The sequence below is a fragment of the Pomacea canaliculata genome, linkage group LG1, assembly GCF_003073045.1.
Source record: "Pomacea canaliculata isolate SZHN2017 linkage group LG1, ASM307304v1, whole genome shotgun sequence".
Lineage (NCBI taxonomy): Eukaryota > Metazoa > Mollusca > Gastropoda > Architaenioglossa > Ampullariidae > Pomacea > Pomacea canaliculata.
In genome coordinates this window covers 18,140,692-18,158,040 of record NC_037590.1, presented here as the reverse complement: position 1 = coordinate 18,158,040, position 17,349 = coordinate 18,140,692, and the positions used below count along the sequence as shown (strand labels likewise).

Sequence of the window (17,349 nt, the reverse complement as noted above, 5' to 3'; positions counted from 1 at the left end):
TTTTGAAAAGAACCACCAATGATCGAGCATCATCCTATCGATCCCTCATAAGTGTATAAGAGGCAAATACAACACATTTTCTAAGTTTTGGTTAGTTTTAAATCATGTCTCACACCTTCTCGATCTTTAAAGAATGTAGAAACAGTGTCGTGTAAGTGCGAACTGAATGCAGACAAATGTGTAGTGGAAATCGTCATCGACCAAAAGAGTCAGTCTCCCTTTCTCGTTTCATATATTCACACACTTCACAAAATAGTCAAACAAATATGCTCAGTATTTTAATGTTGACGTGCTGTCAAATGGTAACATACATGCACACACTCCTTTTTAAACATTTGTCCAGACAACAAACGTATTCAACATTTCATATCTTGACACAGGCTGCAAAATGGTACTATCCTTGCAAATTACTATTAACTGATTTTTGAAATATTTTTCCTTTACGGCGAAAGAAAGGAGTTACTTGTAAATGCTGTCCCAGACTTTTGGGTAAAACCTTTTTTTGCTCCTTGGAAACAGCATATTTGGAGAAACAATTATACAGGCATACCTTGTGTCACATAGTTCAGTGTAACTGTTACTTTTATACTTAAAACAGTTTCTAACATCTGTATCCCATCGTCTAGAAGTTTTGAGGTAAATCTCATAAATGGGAAAACTTGAATGTCTGAATCAAGTGTACATCTACAATGATACTAATGACAATCCTACCATACACTGTTCTACAAAGAAATCAGAACCTCTGCATTATTCATTTATGGAATAAGACTGCCAACAGGAATAATTTCAAGGCACATTTAACAAAGAGTGTCCTAAAACCTGGTCTGGGTTCAGGGATCAGATATAATTACAAAAAAAAAAAAAATCCATTGGCTAAACTGTCCAATATTTTAGATGAATCGTCACACACTTCCAGTCACTTTTCTAGAAGCATATGTTTTAATTGAGTTGTTGATGAAATATGGAGCTGCCTCTAAGTGTAATCACTTTGGTAAAGGTAAAGAATTCCCATAGCCTTATGGTTGCAGTAGCAGTGAACATAATGTATGTGGTCCCATCTTTAGGCCACAGCATATTGAAGGTGAAGCCCAACCTTCTCATTCTGCTACATTACCTTTCATTACAAATCATCTTCCCCTTTCTGTTAAGCTGATGCTAGATGTTTAAAATTGTTCAGCCATAGACCAGAGCCTTAAACTGGAAACCTGCTACACAGTCCAGCACACTAATGATCAGGGCTTATATTTATGAACATGGGCAATTTTACCTATAAGTTTCAACTTGGGAAGGTAACTACAGTTGGTTAAGCTAATGTGAAAGGCAAACTGATGCAAAAATTGAAAAAGTATGTGAGAAGCTGCAGAAAGAACAATTGTTAAAGTCATTTTCCCCTGATGTTCAACTATATACATAAAGTATTTTACTGACCTTTGATAGCAAGTAATGAAATATCACACACATTTCATGTTGCAAGTTATTACAAAATGTCTTGAATGATGAGACCTCCGACCTAAACTGTTTTGGTTTGCTTTTTACGTTTTCAAAACCCCTTAAAAATTTTCTTTACATGATTAGGAGTTTGGTTTTTATTTTGAAGTGTGATTTCTTCCTTGATAGTCTTTTTTCACCAATCACATGATCACACTTCAATACTTATATACATGCCCTTGAGGCCAACCTTTAAATGAGCCAGAGCTTATATAAATATAAGGTACATCAAATTCATCACAGTGTGATAATTTTTGTGTCACCCAAAACTGCATAATTATACAGCAGCTATGACAAGTACATGAGAATAAATATGGACAAGGGTATGAGTAGACTGACAACAAGGAAATGAAAACACAAATGATCACAATGGACATTCCATAATAACAACTGAATTGGAGCTTAAGACAGATGTCGAATCAATCTATTTTCTGCATGGTGTCCAGAAATTGTTCAATTACTATATAAATGAATATATTAACATGTGTATATATATACATACAATATCATAAGGACAAATATCTTTACCACAAGCTCAGTTTGAATTCACTATCAACAATTCTCCAAACCTTTATCTCTGCAAACTGCAAGTTAATGTTAAGACAGCTGAGAATTGCACACATCACCACCAGGACAACATACAGGGACAAAAAGTTTTGCCTGAAGCAGGAGATGATAAGACCAAACTGAAGCTAATTTTCCACCTCACCTCACATGGACTTGAGGTCTTTACATCTGGGCAGTTTTTTCCCATCAAATGTTTGCAACAATAAAGGGAAAAAAAATCATTCCTTCTAAGTGGGGCAGAAGGAGGAGCTAACTTTACAATGTCATGCACACTCTAAATGTGAAATCTCCACTTTAACTCCAGACCTGAGTTCTTTCTCTGCATGTAGCATCTATTTGGAGGGTCATATGCTTTGTCATGATAGAGCCTTAATTGCTGGTTCATCATAAAACACCAATTTCTCCAACCTTGTCCAGACTTCTGAAGATACAAGTTGTTATATCCGAAAAAATACCACACCTTTTTATATAATTACCAACACAATGTATTGATTAATACAATAAATAAGAATATCAAAAGTAATAATACTTTGTTCCAAAACATTCAGAGGTTCAAATGTAAAATTATTTATCATCTTCTGTAAATAACCTTTAGGATTTGACATGTACATGTTACTGAGACTCTTTTTTCCACTGAATACAATCCAAATCTTAGTTCAAAAATGTCAAGCAGCATCAAGAAAAATTAGGGGGGAAAATCCTTCACAATTATCAGTTAAAATCAATGTGCTTTACCCTATATTATTCCTCCAGCAGTAATGTCTAATTGTTAGACTAAGATGTTTTATCAATGTTTGACAGGGTGCGTGTAAAGTCTGAAAACAAGTCTGAAAAATATTGCTTTCCTTACAGGTAAAATGGATTAAACAGAATGAAATGTGAGAAATCATCTTCTTTAGTGGCCACCAAAAATGGACCATAATGGAACCAAAGCATAAACTTAAGAAGAACAATAATAACTGAAATTGCTTAGCATATTTCCTCATGTGAAAGAGATCTAAATGTGCTGTGAGCAAAAGACTACAGGATAAACAAACTGACAGCCAACCATACAGCAAAGAACACAAAGGTCAGCAAACAAATGACCATATAAAAAAGGGAGGTAGTCATTTCACCCACCCAACCCCCATTTGTGCTAACTTGGTCCAGCTATGGCCATTTTGCCCCATGTGAGATCATATTGTTCCAACACTGAAAGCTGAATCTTTCCATGCCCAAAAGACAAATAGATCACCAATGACACAAGTAGCTATTACCAACAGAGTTTCGGGGATCATTTATGAGAGATAATATTTCTTATACTATGTCCTAATGTTGCCAGCACGCAGTTGTGCATGATTTTGTAGTTGTGATGGTGGCTCTCAATCATATGGTAATCTCCCACAATTAAAGACTAGGGGTGAATCGATTCTGCAATCAAAACCAGAAAACACTAGATTCAATAAAAAGGCCTGTTTACAGTGTTGAGATGATACAGTGAAGGATGGGCCAATTTTACTCAGGAAGGGTCAAATATGAGTGATCCCAATAAACTTAAGGTAGATGCACGCAAGCTGCACTGTGATGTGAGATTCACGAGACAATGATGCATTAATTATACTTCTTAGTGGTCTGGAAAAGAGAGATTTACTACAGAGAAAGTAATATGTAGTGTAAATGCTAGTAGCACTAGTCAACAATTTTTGGCCACCCTGAACAGCTCGCCATATTCTGACTCAAACACAACTTTTTGGAAATTAGAGTAAAATAAAAGCTGTAGTCATTTCTAAAATTTAGTTACAGTGATCAGAATATGAAAGGTGATTATTATAAAAAAATTTAAACTATTATATCATGTTAAAAAACACAATTTTTACGTATTCCATGAGAAGGAAACCATTTCTTTCTGGCCAAGTATTATAATTAGAGAATGTCAATGGTATAGATATGTGCCTGTGAGTGTACTTGCACATCTCTACATGTTCATGGATACATACCTACATCCAAAGAATGTAACTATTGTTTTGAAAAAAATCTATTAATATGTACTCCAGGATTTAGAAATTTGCATAGAGGCGCATCTGGTCTTGCATTTCCTCCATAGAGTTAATGCCAAAACGTTCTTTCTGTTCCTGCATCAGTTTGAAAATTTGTGACAGCTGTTCTCGCTGACGCTCCCTCTCTTCTGCTAACTGTTCTTTTGTCAGGCCCTCACATATTTTACGAGTAGCAACTTTCTGTTTGACTTTCTTGATTTCTCCCTGAATGTGTTCACAATATGTAACTGGGTCAATTACTGGCTCATCGTCAGTTTCGTCAACTTCATCGCCTGTAGAAAAATATACATCAATCAAGTTTATTATGCCTGTTCATTAATTATAATTAAAATAAACTGTTATTGAAGCTGTTGTGCATGTTGGACCTAAATATAATGAGACTTCCAGGTGAAGTATACTGTATACATTACAAAATAAAAAAACATAATCTTGAATTTAAAATAAATATTAAAATTTCTATCAAATTCTTGTAACATGGATACTATATTATGTCAGAGAGAGAGAGATCAGAGAAAAATCTGGGTTCTTTAAGGACTTATCTTACATGAAAAATAGGTTTTAAGAGGTTTTAAGTCCAAACTGGAAAGCATATACAGGTAGTCCTCGAGTTACGTCATTTCGTGGTTACGACACTTTATACGACGCTCATTCCGACTTACGAGGTTTAGCGTTGTAAGTTGAACTGTACGTGCGCCTCATTCCACATGTGGCGGAAGTCATAGAGTCCAGTACAGTACTGTACTGCACAATATTTTACTGTACTTATGCTTATTCATAATTATGTAGGGTACTGTGTTAAGATAGGTGTTTGGATAGGCTAAGTGTTTGCAGTACTGTACTGTTATTATGGTACAGTACTGTATGAACATATGATCCGACTAACGTCGAAATTCGGTATACGACGCCGCGTAAGAACGGATCAACGTCGTATGTCGAGGACTACCTGTATTATCCTTACTGCACAAAGAAATGGAAGGTGTTCCAAATATCATGTTCAGAGAAAGAAAATGAGCAATGGCTGAAATTCTCCAGTCTGATATGTGGGACAGTGAGAAAACTAGTGCAGGCAGAGCAAATTGACCAGCCAGGCTAGTAGGGCAACACAAGCTCAAGAGGGACTGGAGCAAGACCATGAACAACACAACAGCAAAGTATGATGATCTTCAATTTGATGCAAGCCCGAATTGGGAGCCAGTGCAGATCACACAGTAGTGTCACATGATCAGCCTTATGTTTGTGGAATACAATGCAAGCAGCATGGTTCTGGGCTATCTGGAGCTTATCAAGCAGACAGTCGGGGAGATCCGCAAACAGTAGACTAGCCTGGACAGTACAAATGCTGACATAAGCTGCTTGGGGAAGCAACAGATAGGAGATGTCTGATGTAGCTGATCCTGTGCAGAACAATGTACTTGCAGACTGAGCAAACATAATTCTTGAAGGATATTGATTTTTCAAAAATTACTCCACTCCAAGATTTCTGACAGACTGAGAAAAAGTAATTATAATTCCAGAGAAAGTGAGCGATGTGGACATAGGCAGATGTTTCAGCATGTTTGAAGGATAACTGACTCAGGATGACAAGTCTTTTCTTCATTGAGCTTTAATTTGCTCATTAACATCTAGTATTTGACAGAATCAAGAGCTATGTAGCCATGACTGCAAACAGATAAAGTATCGTTTGACACCCATACCAAAGCAGTCTCAGTTAAGTGGTGCTGAGGGTAAGCTGACTGGAATGGCTTAAAGAGACTGTGGATACAAAGTGTTGTAGCAGCTGGTGAAAGACATTTTCTTCAGAATCTTAAATAAAAAAAGGAATTTTTGAGACTAGGTGGTAGTTCCTTTTAGGTCATTAAGGGTCTAATCCAAAACAAAACAAAACAAAACGGGCATTTGAGGCGAAATGCCTTATAAGAAGCCGACAGAGAATAAATCGGCTGGCTAGCACAAAATAATAGACTGGCCATACCATTTATGAATTACTTACCTAGTCGACAGCTGGTGGAATAATAATGATTAATAATTAATAAATAAAAGGAATTCTTCAAAGGCTTTTTGGAGAAGGTATGAATAACTTTTCAGACTTCGTAAATTATATATGCGATTGCAGTTGTTTCTGTCTGTCGTTTATGATCGACTGCCTCCAACTTAAAAAGGCTCTCTAGTTTTAATAAAAGAGAAAACATCGAAACAATAATTGAATTATGGGTAATCATACGGGCTCAAGGCGACTGCGATCATCACATTTATCTACCTGCTATTTCTCCATTTGTCTTGCTCTCTGAAGCAGACGACACATCTGGCTTATCCTTTACCGCTGATATTTTATCAGAAATCTTCTGCGGCTCTTTTTCTGAAGTTCGAGAAGTCAGAATTTTATATTTCAAGTAAGATGTTGAAAGTAAAATGACTGTTACTGTTACTAAGCTTGCAAATATCACGTATAGCGAATTTTGCATCAAAAAGCCTAGAACTTCTGAACCAAGCGACGCCATCTTGTCTCAACAAATTAACACATTCTCGCGAATAAGTACGAGACCTCGCAGACGACAGTGGCTGCGACAGGAAGAGAATAGGACTTACACCCCTTTCTCCCTTATGCTGTTTACAATAACGCGATGGACGAACTAGCAGAGTTAAAGTATGACATCGACCGAAAGCTTGATAAGGTTTGTCTACCATGTTTGCTTCTTTTGCATTCATAAACATTAATGTTTGAGACTCACCCACCAGCAATAGCTAAAAGTCACTATATATCGACTACCCATGTCATTTGAATCTATCTTATAAAATATCGCCTTATTACAGAATCATCAAACACACCCACCCACACTCATTACTGTGCAAATTTGTCGTAAGAATGTGTCGCATCAGGTCCTTTGATCAAAAAACTGTTAAATGCACGAGGTATACAAAAATACAACAATCCAAGAAGTTTCAGGAGCATTTCAAAGATTTAGATATAACACATGCAAAAGTCTCAAGAAATCTTCAACTCAGATCCTACTCAAACCCGATATTGTCTCAGAAAAAGACGAGGTAGAGTGATCATCCGCATGTAAGTCGATCATTGATGCACAGAAACTTTCAATGTTTCCTGAAATTAATTTGGCAGTTCCAATCACTGTAATATCTTACAATAATTAGTAACATTTAATTCTAGAGAAAATTGTGTGAACTAAACCAAACATTGCTGACGGTGTTAGTCTTTATCCCAAGGGTATTAGATATGGCGTTAGAACTGTAGATATATTTGTCTATGTATGATTGTTCATCTGACAAAAAGATTAATAAAAATGATCAGATCAATCCAAAATTTTGTTAAGGAACATTTGCAAATGCAAAAACCTTTATTCAAACAAAGCCAATTGTTAACTTTGACATGGAAATTTTTGTTTCAGGAAGCAAATAATCTTGCAATGCTAAAAGACTGTTTAAGTCGATGCAGTGCAAATTCTCAGAATATGTTGGGCATACTAACAAGTTTTGAGAGCAGGCTTCAGCGACTTGAAAGCACGATTGTTCCTGTCTATAATGAGACTGAAAATCTTCGAAGACGCCAAGAAAGTATCCTCTACTTACCAAGTGATTGCTTGCATTAAAATTAACTTATTTTAATAAATAGGCCATTAGAAGATTGTATGTCTTTACCCATAATCCTTAACTTATACAACAGATATTGAAAAAACTATGCATAGTCTTGACACTGTGCTAAGCCATTATCATGCAGCTAAAGATGTTGAGGCAACAATCAAAGAAGGGTGGGTATGCTTGAATGTCTGTAAGTGGAGCAGAGAAAACTAGATAAATGAATTATATATATATACAAAAAGTGCACGGAAGAAGGTAAACATTTATGCATATAAGTGTGAATGGACATTATTTTTTCATGAGTTAAAATTGTTAGCTTAATAATGTTAGATTTAACTTTAATTAAAAAGAAAAATGTTGGTGGCTATTAATAAGTAAAGATGAAATTATGATACCCTTTGGGCACGATAGGCCACAATCGTACGTGGCTTCGCTGGGGAAGCCTGGGGAAGAAAATTTTTATTACTTTTATTGCAAACTTCAAACTTTCTCCTTTCCAAAAATGTGTAGGTTTCTTAGTCTAATGTTTACTTGAGCGCAGCAATAATAGAAAACAAACTTCACCCACTGTTGTCTTCACAGTCTTTAGTTATTAGCTGGTCTTTGTAATACTTGTACTTTTTGGCAGTGCTCAGAGGATTAAACGTGCCACTATTTTGGTAAAGATAGTCATGTCTTCGTGTATTTCAGGCCAGCTGCCTGTGACCTTGATACATATCTGGCATGCATGGAGAAAGTGTTAAAGGCGCAGAAGTACTTTCAGGCACAGACAGGTGGCAAAAAGGAGCTAGAAATTATTGTAAGTTTCTGTCTATTGAGCATTACATGAATTAGTTAGCATTTATTTCACGGAGGTAATAAGCATGGCATTTGTATTATAGATGAATTTATCTTTTTCCTCTCCCTTCACTTTTCAGAGTCACATTTTTATAGATGGTATACAGGCACTGCAGCATGAATTTCGCTCTTTGCTGAACCGTCATGGACATCCAGTTCCACCTGTTGTTATTGTTGACTTGCTGTCAGCAGATGAAGGTAGAGCTTGTATGTCTTGTGATAAGAGTGTTTCATTTTCTGATTGTCTCAAATAATCTTTGAAAGCAAATTTTTCTTTAAATAAAATTACAGTCTTATGAAAATATCTCAGTCTGATTCCTTGAACTGCTTTCTAATACTTTAATGTCAAAAAACTATGATTTTTAACAGCAGTATTTATTTATTTTTTTAAAAAAAATTGTTTCCATTTTTTCTCTTATGTTTGAGCAGATCTGCCACCAGTTGGAACTGACAGGGATGTTGGATTAGAACAACTTCCAGAAAAGGTGGTTACAGATCTGATAACTATTTCACAGTGGCTGGTGGAACAAGGTCAATCACTTGATCATCTCAAGTCATATGGACAGGCTCGTGCCAACATACTTGCACGCTCTTTACAAGGGTGAGAATTTAGCTCTTATAGAAATACAGTCTTTATTTACAGCATTTTGACATGACAATTGCACTCTATCATGAGTTACTGTATAAACATTCTTTATGGGTAAACGCCAAGGTAAAAACAAAGTCTTGGCCCTAAGCCCTTGACATTTTTGATTTAAGAACTATAAATCAGCTGTGGGAACTAGGTCACAATGACACTAAGAAACATCCTTTGTTACCCTGCGTTTAAGGTGGCGGTTAAGTAGGGAGGCATGAAATAGGACATAGTAATAGGACATGCTGCTCTCAATGATAATGTAACCAGGCCCTGCGTGGACACTTGCTTGCTCTGTTTAGCAGCACATTAATGAAGTTGAGCACATAAATACAGAAATAGAGTACTGTATCAAAGAGCTTTGTATTAGGTGCTGTATTTTTGTATTCCTGTAGACTTGTGTAGAAGGAGATAGATACCATTATGTTGTGTAACTGTATGATTCCACTTAACTTTATCCTATTCTTTTTCATGGATCTAGCTATGATCTAGAGTTTGTTCTCTTGCTTTTGTACATGTGTAGGCCTTGCACGAAAGAGCAAGTGGATATGAATGACATCAAATTCATGTGTATGAATGATGTAGATGGGAAATTTGATGTGTGAAAAAGATATAGTCATTAGGGAATTGAAGAAAATTTTTAGAGAATGAGAGGAGATAGGAATTTGCATTTAGAAAGAAAGAGAGAAGTTAACAATTCTTTTAGCTTTGTTTCTAAGATTCTGTCTCACTGAGGCTTTACAAATAGGAGACGTTTTACTGTCCATGAAATTGTGCTACCATCATATAATCTACTATATAAAGAAACAATAAACAAGCTCTCTGGTGTTGTGTTTATTACTCGACCAGCCTAACCCTGTGTAACCACTAAGAGGGAGACATTGTGCTGGTTACATAAAATTCATTACTTATTTTGTTAATTAAATGGACTGTGCTTGTAATGCTTTGTTTATTTTACTTCTAGGTTGAAAGAGCACCTGCGCTCTTCAAGTGGCACTTCATCACAGCTTTCTTTTATCAGTCAGAATTCTCCATCCATTGTAAGTGATATGGTTTTCATAAAATTAGTACTTCATGTGAAAGCTATTGGTATGAAACTTGTTTTATCCAGACTAAAATTATGTAGAAATGAACAATATTGAATTTATGCATTTGTTTCTATATTTACCATTTTGAGAATATCATAGAAATATTGCTAGTTTGACAACAGAAATTAATACTTTATTTACCTTTTAACTCCACTTTGAGTTTGTAAATGCTTTTTGGGGAGCTTACAGTATTGCCTTAAGCAAAAACTAGTGAACATCACTCATTTTTGCACTTTGTAGAATTATTTCCCCAGATGAACTCTCTTAAGGTAATAACAGCAATGGAAATATTTTAAGGTCATCTTTTTTTATGTCATTCTGGGTTAAAAGATACATTCTTAATAAAAAGATCATGTTTTGATTTTTCATCATTTTTAGCTACACTTTTTCTTTCCATCCTTACATTTTTGTGCTGTTGAAATTTAAAATTTATTTTCAGTTATTGGCCTGCTTTTTTATTTTTTTTTGGATGTTTTGATTTTCCAGTGTAAAGGACAAGCAGGTTTGAAATAAATATTTATTGTTACTATTTTTCTGTTATCTTTTAAACTGTATAACAAAATGGAGATCCCTAACCAGTGAATTCTTGATGGTTTCAATTTTGTGTTGTATTCTTTTATGCAGGGAGGGAAATTTCGGGGGTCAAAGGATGCACCTTCAAGAAAAAGTATGATGCGGCTTGTGTAAGAAACATTATAAATTTTATTTGATTTTACATTTTCAGCGAAGTTGTCTTCTGTGTGCCGGATATAGTGATTCAGCTTAAAATTTTTTGCATTGTTATGAATGTTTTCCCGTCAGAAAATTTTAAAGTATTGTGTACTTGTTTTGCAGCAATAACTTTACAAAAAAGGCATCTAGTGCCCTGAATAAATCAACTTTTGAACCAGGTGAGCTCATCCAGGTTTTTATTCATATTATTATTGTATTATTTTTAAGACTTCTATTTATTAACATACACCCTTAGGATTGTGACTAGGAATGTAAACTAGGCAAGTGTAATTGCCTTTCTTTCAGGGCACAGGCGTCAAGGGTCAGCAGCAAATGACAGCACACGAGACGATTCAGCAGACTTAGAAGCAGACTTGTACATCAGTGAACTCAGTGCACTACTCAGACTCATGCAGGTAAGATGAGGGGATGGGCACTTAACTGTGATGATGCATGTTTCAGTTGACAGCGGCATGCAGCAGTGGCAAGATTTAATGAGCCATGAAAGCTTATGTGCCTTTATGTGCATGGAGTTTTATATGGTGCATCATTAAATCATGTCTTTAATTGTATCTTTATGTTTTTTATATTTCTTTCGTTGATCCTTCTGTAAAGCAAGGAAAAGCGCTATATAAATTTCTGTTATTATTATTAAATTAGGATTTAGTCTAAATGCACTTATACTCTTCTTTAGATTTGTATGCTCCATAACTTTCGAATTTAAATTGTGCCTTTTCAGAGTGAGCTGCACCTGATGAAGGGCATAGTGCCTCAGAAGAACAAGAGAAATGTTTTTGATACTGTCATACAGCAAGCCCTTGACACTGTAGTATCTGAAGGCGAGGTATGCTACTTTTGTATGACTGTCACTTCATAAAAATTAGTCCCCTCATTCTTTATTAATTTTACCAGGTGACCCAATTATTAGTTGCAGTCCCTAAGTACCTAATAGTCGGGTCATCTGGTAAGTATCAAAGAAAGAGAATTATTCTGTTCTTGTGAACCCTCTAGTACATGCTTGTGTTATTGTGTCATTTTCCAATTAATAATTTCACAATTTCCAGTGAAAAACAAAAAGACATGCAACTTTCTAATGTTATGCTGAGATTTCCAAAATAATGATAATGCAAATATTTTCAGTTTATTTGATCATCTGTTCATCAGATGATTGCAACAGCAACCCGAAAGAGTATGCAGCGCCATGAATACTCTGCAGTTCTGTCTATTTTCCCTATCGTTCGTCACCTGAGATCCATCAAGCCAGAATTTGATTTAATATTAGAGGTAGGGAGAAGACTTTCTTAAGGATAGTGGGAAAACTGCTGTGCTAGTTTTCTAGTCATCCTTAAAACTTAGTTGTAACTATGAATTTCTGAACATAAGCTATATAAGCTGCACTTGCTGTTATTTGGAGATTCATTATAGAGGCTGGTAGATTTCATTTTACTGCTATGTTGTTTTCCAGGGCTGTCAAGCACCTACAAGATTAAAACTTGCTTCTTTGTTATCGACTCTTGATAGCACGGTAAGTTCATTGAGTTAAAGCAGATGTAAAGCAAAATTTCATTGTCTGGTAGGCACGTGGTTCTTGATAAATATATGTTTCTGACAATATAAAGAACTTTGAGTAGAGGAAATATCCTCTGGATGAACATTTTTATTTGAAGTTAAGTATAGTAAGTAAGGAAGATATAAATACCCCAACCTTTAAAGGTATCGCAACAGTTTCTCACTCAAAATCGTCTTTTATTCGGTTTTAATGCTTGTATTACTATCATGATAAACTTTTGACCATTTACTTACCTTTTGAAGACAAATTATTACATGATTAGAAGTACGTTCGAAAACCATATGTTTCCACACACGGATAGGCCACCATACCAGAATCAAAATCACACAACTTCCTTACCATATATCCTTCAGTTGACATCACATCGGGAATTCTTTTTCATGATCGTAATTGCGAAACCTGCCATTGGCCACTTTATGTGTGCTAAACATTTCGTTTTATTGCTGCTTTCACCATTACATTCATTTCAAATGTTATATGATGCATCATAAAAGACCTAACACAAAGACCTTGTGTAATGCTTTGATTTATGTAGAAAGTTGTCATCCAGTTTTTCCATCCATGTTTTTTGGTTTATGTTCGATATTCACCGCAAGCAAAGTTTTGGACATTTCGGGAACGTGAAAACTATACAGAGAACCCTTGACGTCTAATTCTTGACAATTGTTAGATTTTTTATAAGTGGCACATAGCTCAAGAGATAAGCTACAGTCATTACTATTAATTTGATTAGTCTGAGATTCTTTATCTGATACTTTCATCATCTACCACTGCAACTGCATGCAAGATTCTCCGAGATGCCAAAAAGCAGATGAAAGTTTTTGTGTAAAACAGCTTCTATTTTACAAATAATCAAGCATATTTACTTAAAAGTTTAATAAAATTTCTACAACAGATACTCCTCTTTCTTTAGGCATAGCAGTATTACCATTTTTTAGGCACTTTGTAAACTGTCACTATACCTTTAACACTATAAAGTGTTCCATTTTCCTTTCTACTTCAGGGTGCCAAGGCACTAGAAGAATTCACAGACAGCATAAGAGTAAGATTGGAGTGTTTATTTCATTATTTCTTTGAAAAGAGGCAATAACGAATCAGGGTTTTTCTCTTTGTATATATATATATACATGCACACTTATATATAATTTTAATAATTGTCCTGTCTTTAAATACCCCAAAAATGGTAGGTATGCCTGAGGTCAAAATATATGTACTGAACAATAATAACAAAAATATAAATACTCCAAGAGAACAAAACAATTTTTGCACTGATTTTATGGTTTTAAAGAATCAGATGATTAATATTATTGGTAAATTATTATCATAGACATACTCACACACACACGATGAATTTGTTACAGAATGATCCGGATAAAGCTTCAAACATGCCTAAAGATGGAACAGTTCATGAGTTAACAAATCATGTATGTACATTGCTTTTTTGTTGTAATTATTATTATGATAATATGTGGCAGTTTAATATCTTATATCTTTTAAGAACTCTTTTAGATTTTATTCTGAATCTTCCAGTTTGGATATCAGAAAGACGATGAAAATGGTGACGCTGGTTCTATAATTTTGTGACTGGAGTTCATAAGTAATGTTCATAATGATGTAAGTGTCTTCAATGAACTTCACTAGACTATTCTAGAGAGAAATAATACCTATGTCAGCTAAGTTAAAAGTCTAGATATATTCAAAACTGATAAGAAAGTATGATTTTTACCAGCTGTTGGCTGGGACCTATTAGAAAAAAAATAGGTCTGCATAGATCTAATTAATGCATTTTTAGAATATATGTTCACTAATTGTTAAAAAAGAAATTGAACTGTATTTGCAGACTATAATATTCTTGGAGCAATTAACAGAGTATGCAGAAACTGCAGGAGCAATGTTGCTGATGCATGGTATGATTTAGACAGATTTTTTTACTAAAGTTCTACATGCTAAATACATGTTAAGTGCACATGAAACATCTTCACATCTGTATTTGTGGATCTGCATATGACATGTTTTTTTTTTATTTCTCATCATCATCACTTTTATTTGTGACCTGATGATTTTTCTATCTTAGGTGAGCAAGCTACTCCATCGGCGATGATAACACCAGAAACATGCAAAATGAAAGTTGCAGACTACATGAGTAAGAGTAAAGTGTGCTTCAAGGACGATAGTACTAGATTCTCTGTCCTTTTTCAAATACTTAATGCTTCTTTTGTTTCTATCTGTTCATGTATATATTTTAAAATTGAGAGACAACATTTTCCTTATAAAATGATCTTATTTAATAATGTTGTCTTTTTGTTTGTCTCTTTTTTTTGAGTTAAACCCCAGCTAATGTATGTTTTAATAAAAGTTTATATCAATAATGCACAATATGTGATATTGCATTATTATGTTTTGGTTGCAAGAATATTTTATTTATAAAAAAAACAACAACTTTAGATTCTGTCGATCAGTATAAGATATCAGTATCTACAAAGTTTGAGCAAAGAAGATTCTGGTTTCAGCTCGAGTGTTGTCAGCACTGGGTTTGAATTTGAGTAACAAATCAGAAACATACAGTGAGCCAGGCCTGCGCCCAATCTTCATGCTGAATAACTTCAATTACATCATCAAATCTTTGCGTAAGACAGGGCTATTAGACTTGCTGCTGCTGTGGAACAAAGAGGTAGCTTTATACTATGAAGAGCAAATAAGGGAGCAGAAGAGGATTTACTCACAGAGGTAGGAAGAAGCTTAGTCTTGTATTCTTTGTGCTTCTCTGCTTACTGCATCTTCTTACAGATTCATTTAATGTCTTGGTGTGTACCACACGGCAAATTAATTACTGATGGATTTTGCAGCTGGAGTAAGGTGTTGCACTATATACTGGAGATGGACAAACCCATGTCATTACAGAGAGCACAGAACATAGATTCTACAGTTAAAGTAAGCTTTACTTTTCAATCTTTTCTTTAAAATATAATTAGTTGGAACAATCCACTCTTTTATCAACTGTCTCTTTAAACTCAAGAAATATCTATAAAATGTCTATAAAAGGTTCAATCTTGAATCATTATTAGACAAGCAATGGTTTTTTTTTTTGTTCCAGCTGAAAGATAAAGAAAGGCAGAACATAAAGGACAAGTTTACTGTAAGTTAAAACTCTGTGGCTTAGGTTATGATCCTAGTACATTTTGTGTTAGAATTCTAGACAGATGGTTTATTTCTTTTACGGAAACAGTAACAGAATAATGCATATTTAGTCTTGATGGTACTTAATGTTTCAGGTTTTGTCAGGCTGCATTGTACAATGCGTCTTCTTTTCATTATTGATATAATACTTTGCTGGCTTGTCGTGGGTAAACGTAAAGATAATCCCATGACCTTACTTTTCCAAGCCCTAAACAAGTCAGGTACCCACTACGCAGCTGGGTCAACTAGAGGAAGTAACACTATGTCATATGTGTATTGAACCTGCTAGTGTCTGCTCATTCAAGTTTGGATCCATTGCTCTTGCCATTAGACTGCTTCCCTTTCTCATTATTTCACTGATAAAGTTATTTCATGTTTAGTTTCACATTATTAGAAGACATTGAGTGAATGCAAGGTTTGTCGATAAGATGATGATGGGATGTTCTCAGGGCTTTAACAAAGAATTGGAAGAGATCCACCGCATACAGAAAGCCTATGCTATTCCTGACCCTGAACTGCGTCAACAGCTTATTAAGGAAAACAAAGAGTACATGGTGCCAAGATATCAGATGTTTTACACAAAATACAGTGTCCTCAGCTTTACAAAAAACAGAGCAAAATATGTGAAGTTTGATGTCCAGGCTGTGGGCAAGCTCTTGGAAAGTTTCTTTGATGCTTCGGCCTAAATTGTTCAGGAGCCCAGAGTTGAGGCAGTTGTTGGTACCATGTCAGACCTTGGTACAGATCTGTGAAGTGTGTCTGCAAGAGTTTGCCTTGTTTTTGTTGTAAAGTGACAGCCTACATTTGTTAAAATATATTTGTGATCAGCTTTCCTGCATAAAGGAAACTCGTATGTGTCCTCTAATTGTGTGACAGAAATTGTACATTGGATATCTTCCTCGAGATAATGATAAATAAATGAATGTGTAAAGTGCATGTGGATGCAAGCTCGTTGTGCTGCACACACAAGACTACAAACAAACCGGCAGTCAACCAAACAAGAACCATAAGCATCAACAGTCGAATGACACCATGCAGACATGAAATAAGTGCACGAATGAAGATGAAGAACTGAGGAGTGAGCAGAAAACTTGTTCATAAAAATGTGTTGGATTCAGTGGCATATGTCCAGTTTGGTGTAAATATTTGTTGCACTAGAAAGTTGAAATTCTCCTTTTTAATGGAAACTTATCTGAGGATTTCCATTTGTAAACTAGAAAATGCTGCACGCTTCCTGTTTCACATAACACAAAGCTTTATAATATGTATGTTTTCTAAACTGATCTGATACGGGATTGCATTCTAGATATCACGCCAGTGTCACTGAATAAAGCTTACATCTAGTGAGGACAAATTAAATGCTTCAGTGTTATTTGAGGCTGGTAGATATTTTCAAATAATACAAAAACATCAGGTTTTCTAGAGATATTACATGCTAATTTATATGTGCAATATTCTGTCTACCAAATATACATTAAAAAAATATAACTTATTATTTTGCACCACCAGTGAATTTCTGATGTATGTTGTGTCTTTGGTTATGCTTTATCCCTTCTCTTTCATATGCGCATTCACATAATTAGCAAGTGCACACACACACCCCCTTCTCTCTTTTTGTTTTCCATTTCCATCTTCTTCTTTTTCTTT

The 17,349-nt window shown here is 35.1% G+C and overlaps 2 protein-coding genes across 2 annotated transcripts; one reads left to right on the top strand and one right to left on the bottom strand.

Annotated features, from left to right (window-relative positions):
* Positions 1–262: 262 nt before the first annotated feature.
* Positions 263–6,617, bottom strand: LOC112556404 (matrix-remodeling-associated protein 7-like). The gene is made up of 2 exons (XM_025225383.1): positions 6,349–6,617; positions 263–4,363 (listed from the first exon to the last, which is right to left on the bottom strand). The coding sequence occupies exons 1-2, from the start codon at positions 6,587–6,589 to the stop codon at positions 4,092–4,094; spliced, it is 513 nt and encodes a 170-aa protein (XP_025081168.1). The 5' UTR covers positions 6,590–6,617; the 3' UTR covers positions 263–4,091.
* Positions 6,609–17,194, top strand: LOC112556377 (exocyst complex component 7-like). Its single transcript, XM_025225336.1, has 21 exons — positions 6,609–6,763; positions 7,496–7,661; positions 7,771–7,855; positions 8,376–8,484; positions 8,603–8,720; positions 8,952–9,123; positions 10,121–10,196; positions 10,869–10,927; positions 11,079–11,134; positions 11,262–11,371; positions 11,695–11,799; positions 12,120–12,239; positions 12,421–12,480; positions 13,529–13,567; positions 13,887–13,949; positions 14,366–14,432; positions 14,600–14,668; positions 15,036–15,252; positions 15,372–15,456; positions 15,620–15,661; positions 16,152–17,194. Exons 1-21 carry the CDS (start codon positions 6,713–6,715, stop codon positions 16,386–16,388), a joined length of 2,106 nt encoding a protein of 701 aa, XP_025081121.1. The 5' UTR covers positions 6,609–6,712; the 3' UTR covers positions 16,389–17,194.
* Positions 17,195–17,349: the final 155 nt, after the last annotated feature.

What these genes read in the sequence shown, in the direction of transcription:
- LOC112556404 (XM_025225383.1), bottom strand. Translation starts at nt 6,589, where the DNA reads ATGGCGTCGCTTGGTTCAGAAGTTCTAGGCTTTTTGATGCAAAATTCG. An exon ending in GACAAATGGAGAAATAGCAG is followed by an intron (nt 4,364 to 6,348) that starts GTAGATAAATGT and finishes ATTTTTCTACAG; the next exon opens with GCGATGAAGTTGACGAAACT.
- LOC112556377 (XM_025225336.1), top strand. Translation starts at nt 6,713, where the DNA reads ATGGACGAACTAGCAGAGTTAAAGTATGACATCGACCGAAAGCTTGAT. An exon ending in GAGGCAACAATCAAAGAAGG is followed by an intron (nt 7,856 to 8,375) that starts GTGGGTATGCTT and finishes CGTGTATTTCAG; the next exon opens with GCCAGCTGCCTGTGACCTTG. An exon ending in CTTGCACGCTCTTTACAAGG is followed by an intron (nt 9,124 to 10,120) that starts GTGAGAATTTAG and finishes TTTTACTTCTAG; the next exon opens with GTTGAAAGAGCACCTGCGCT.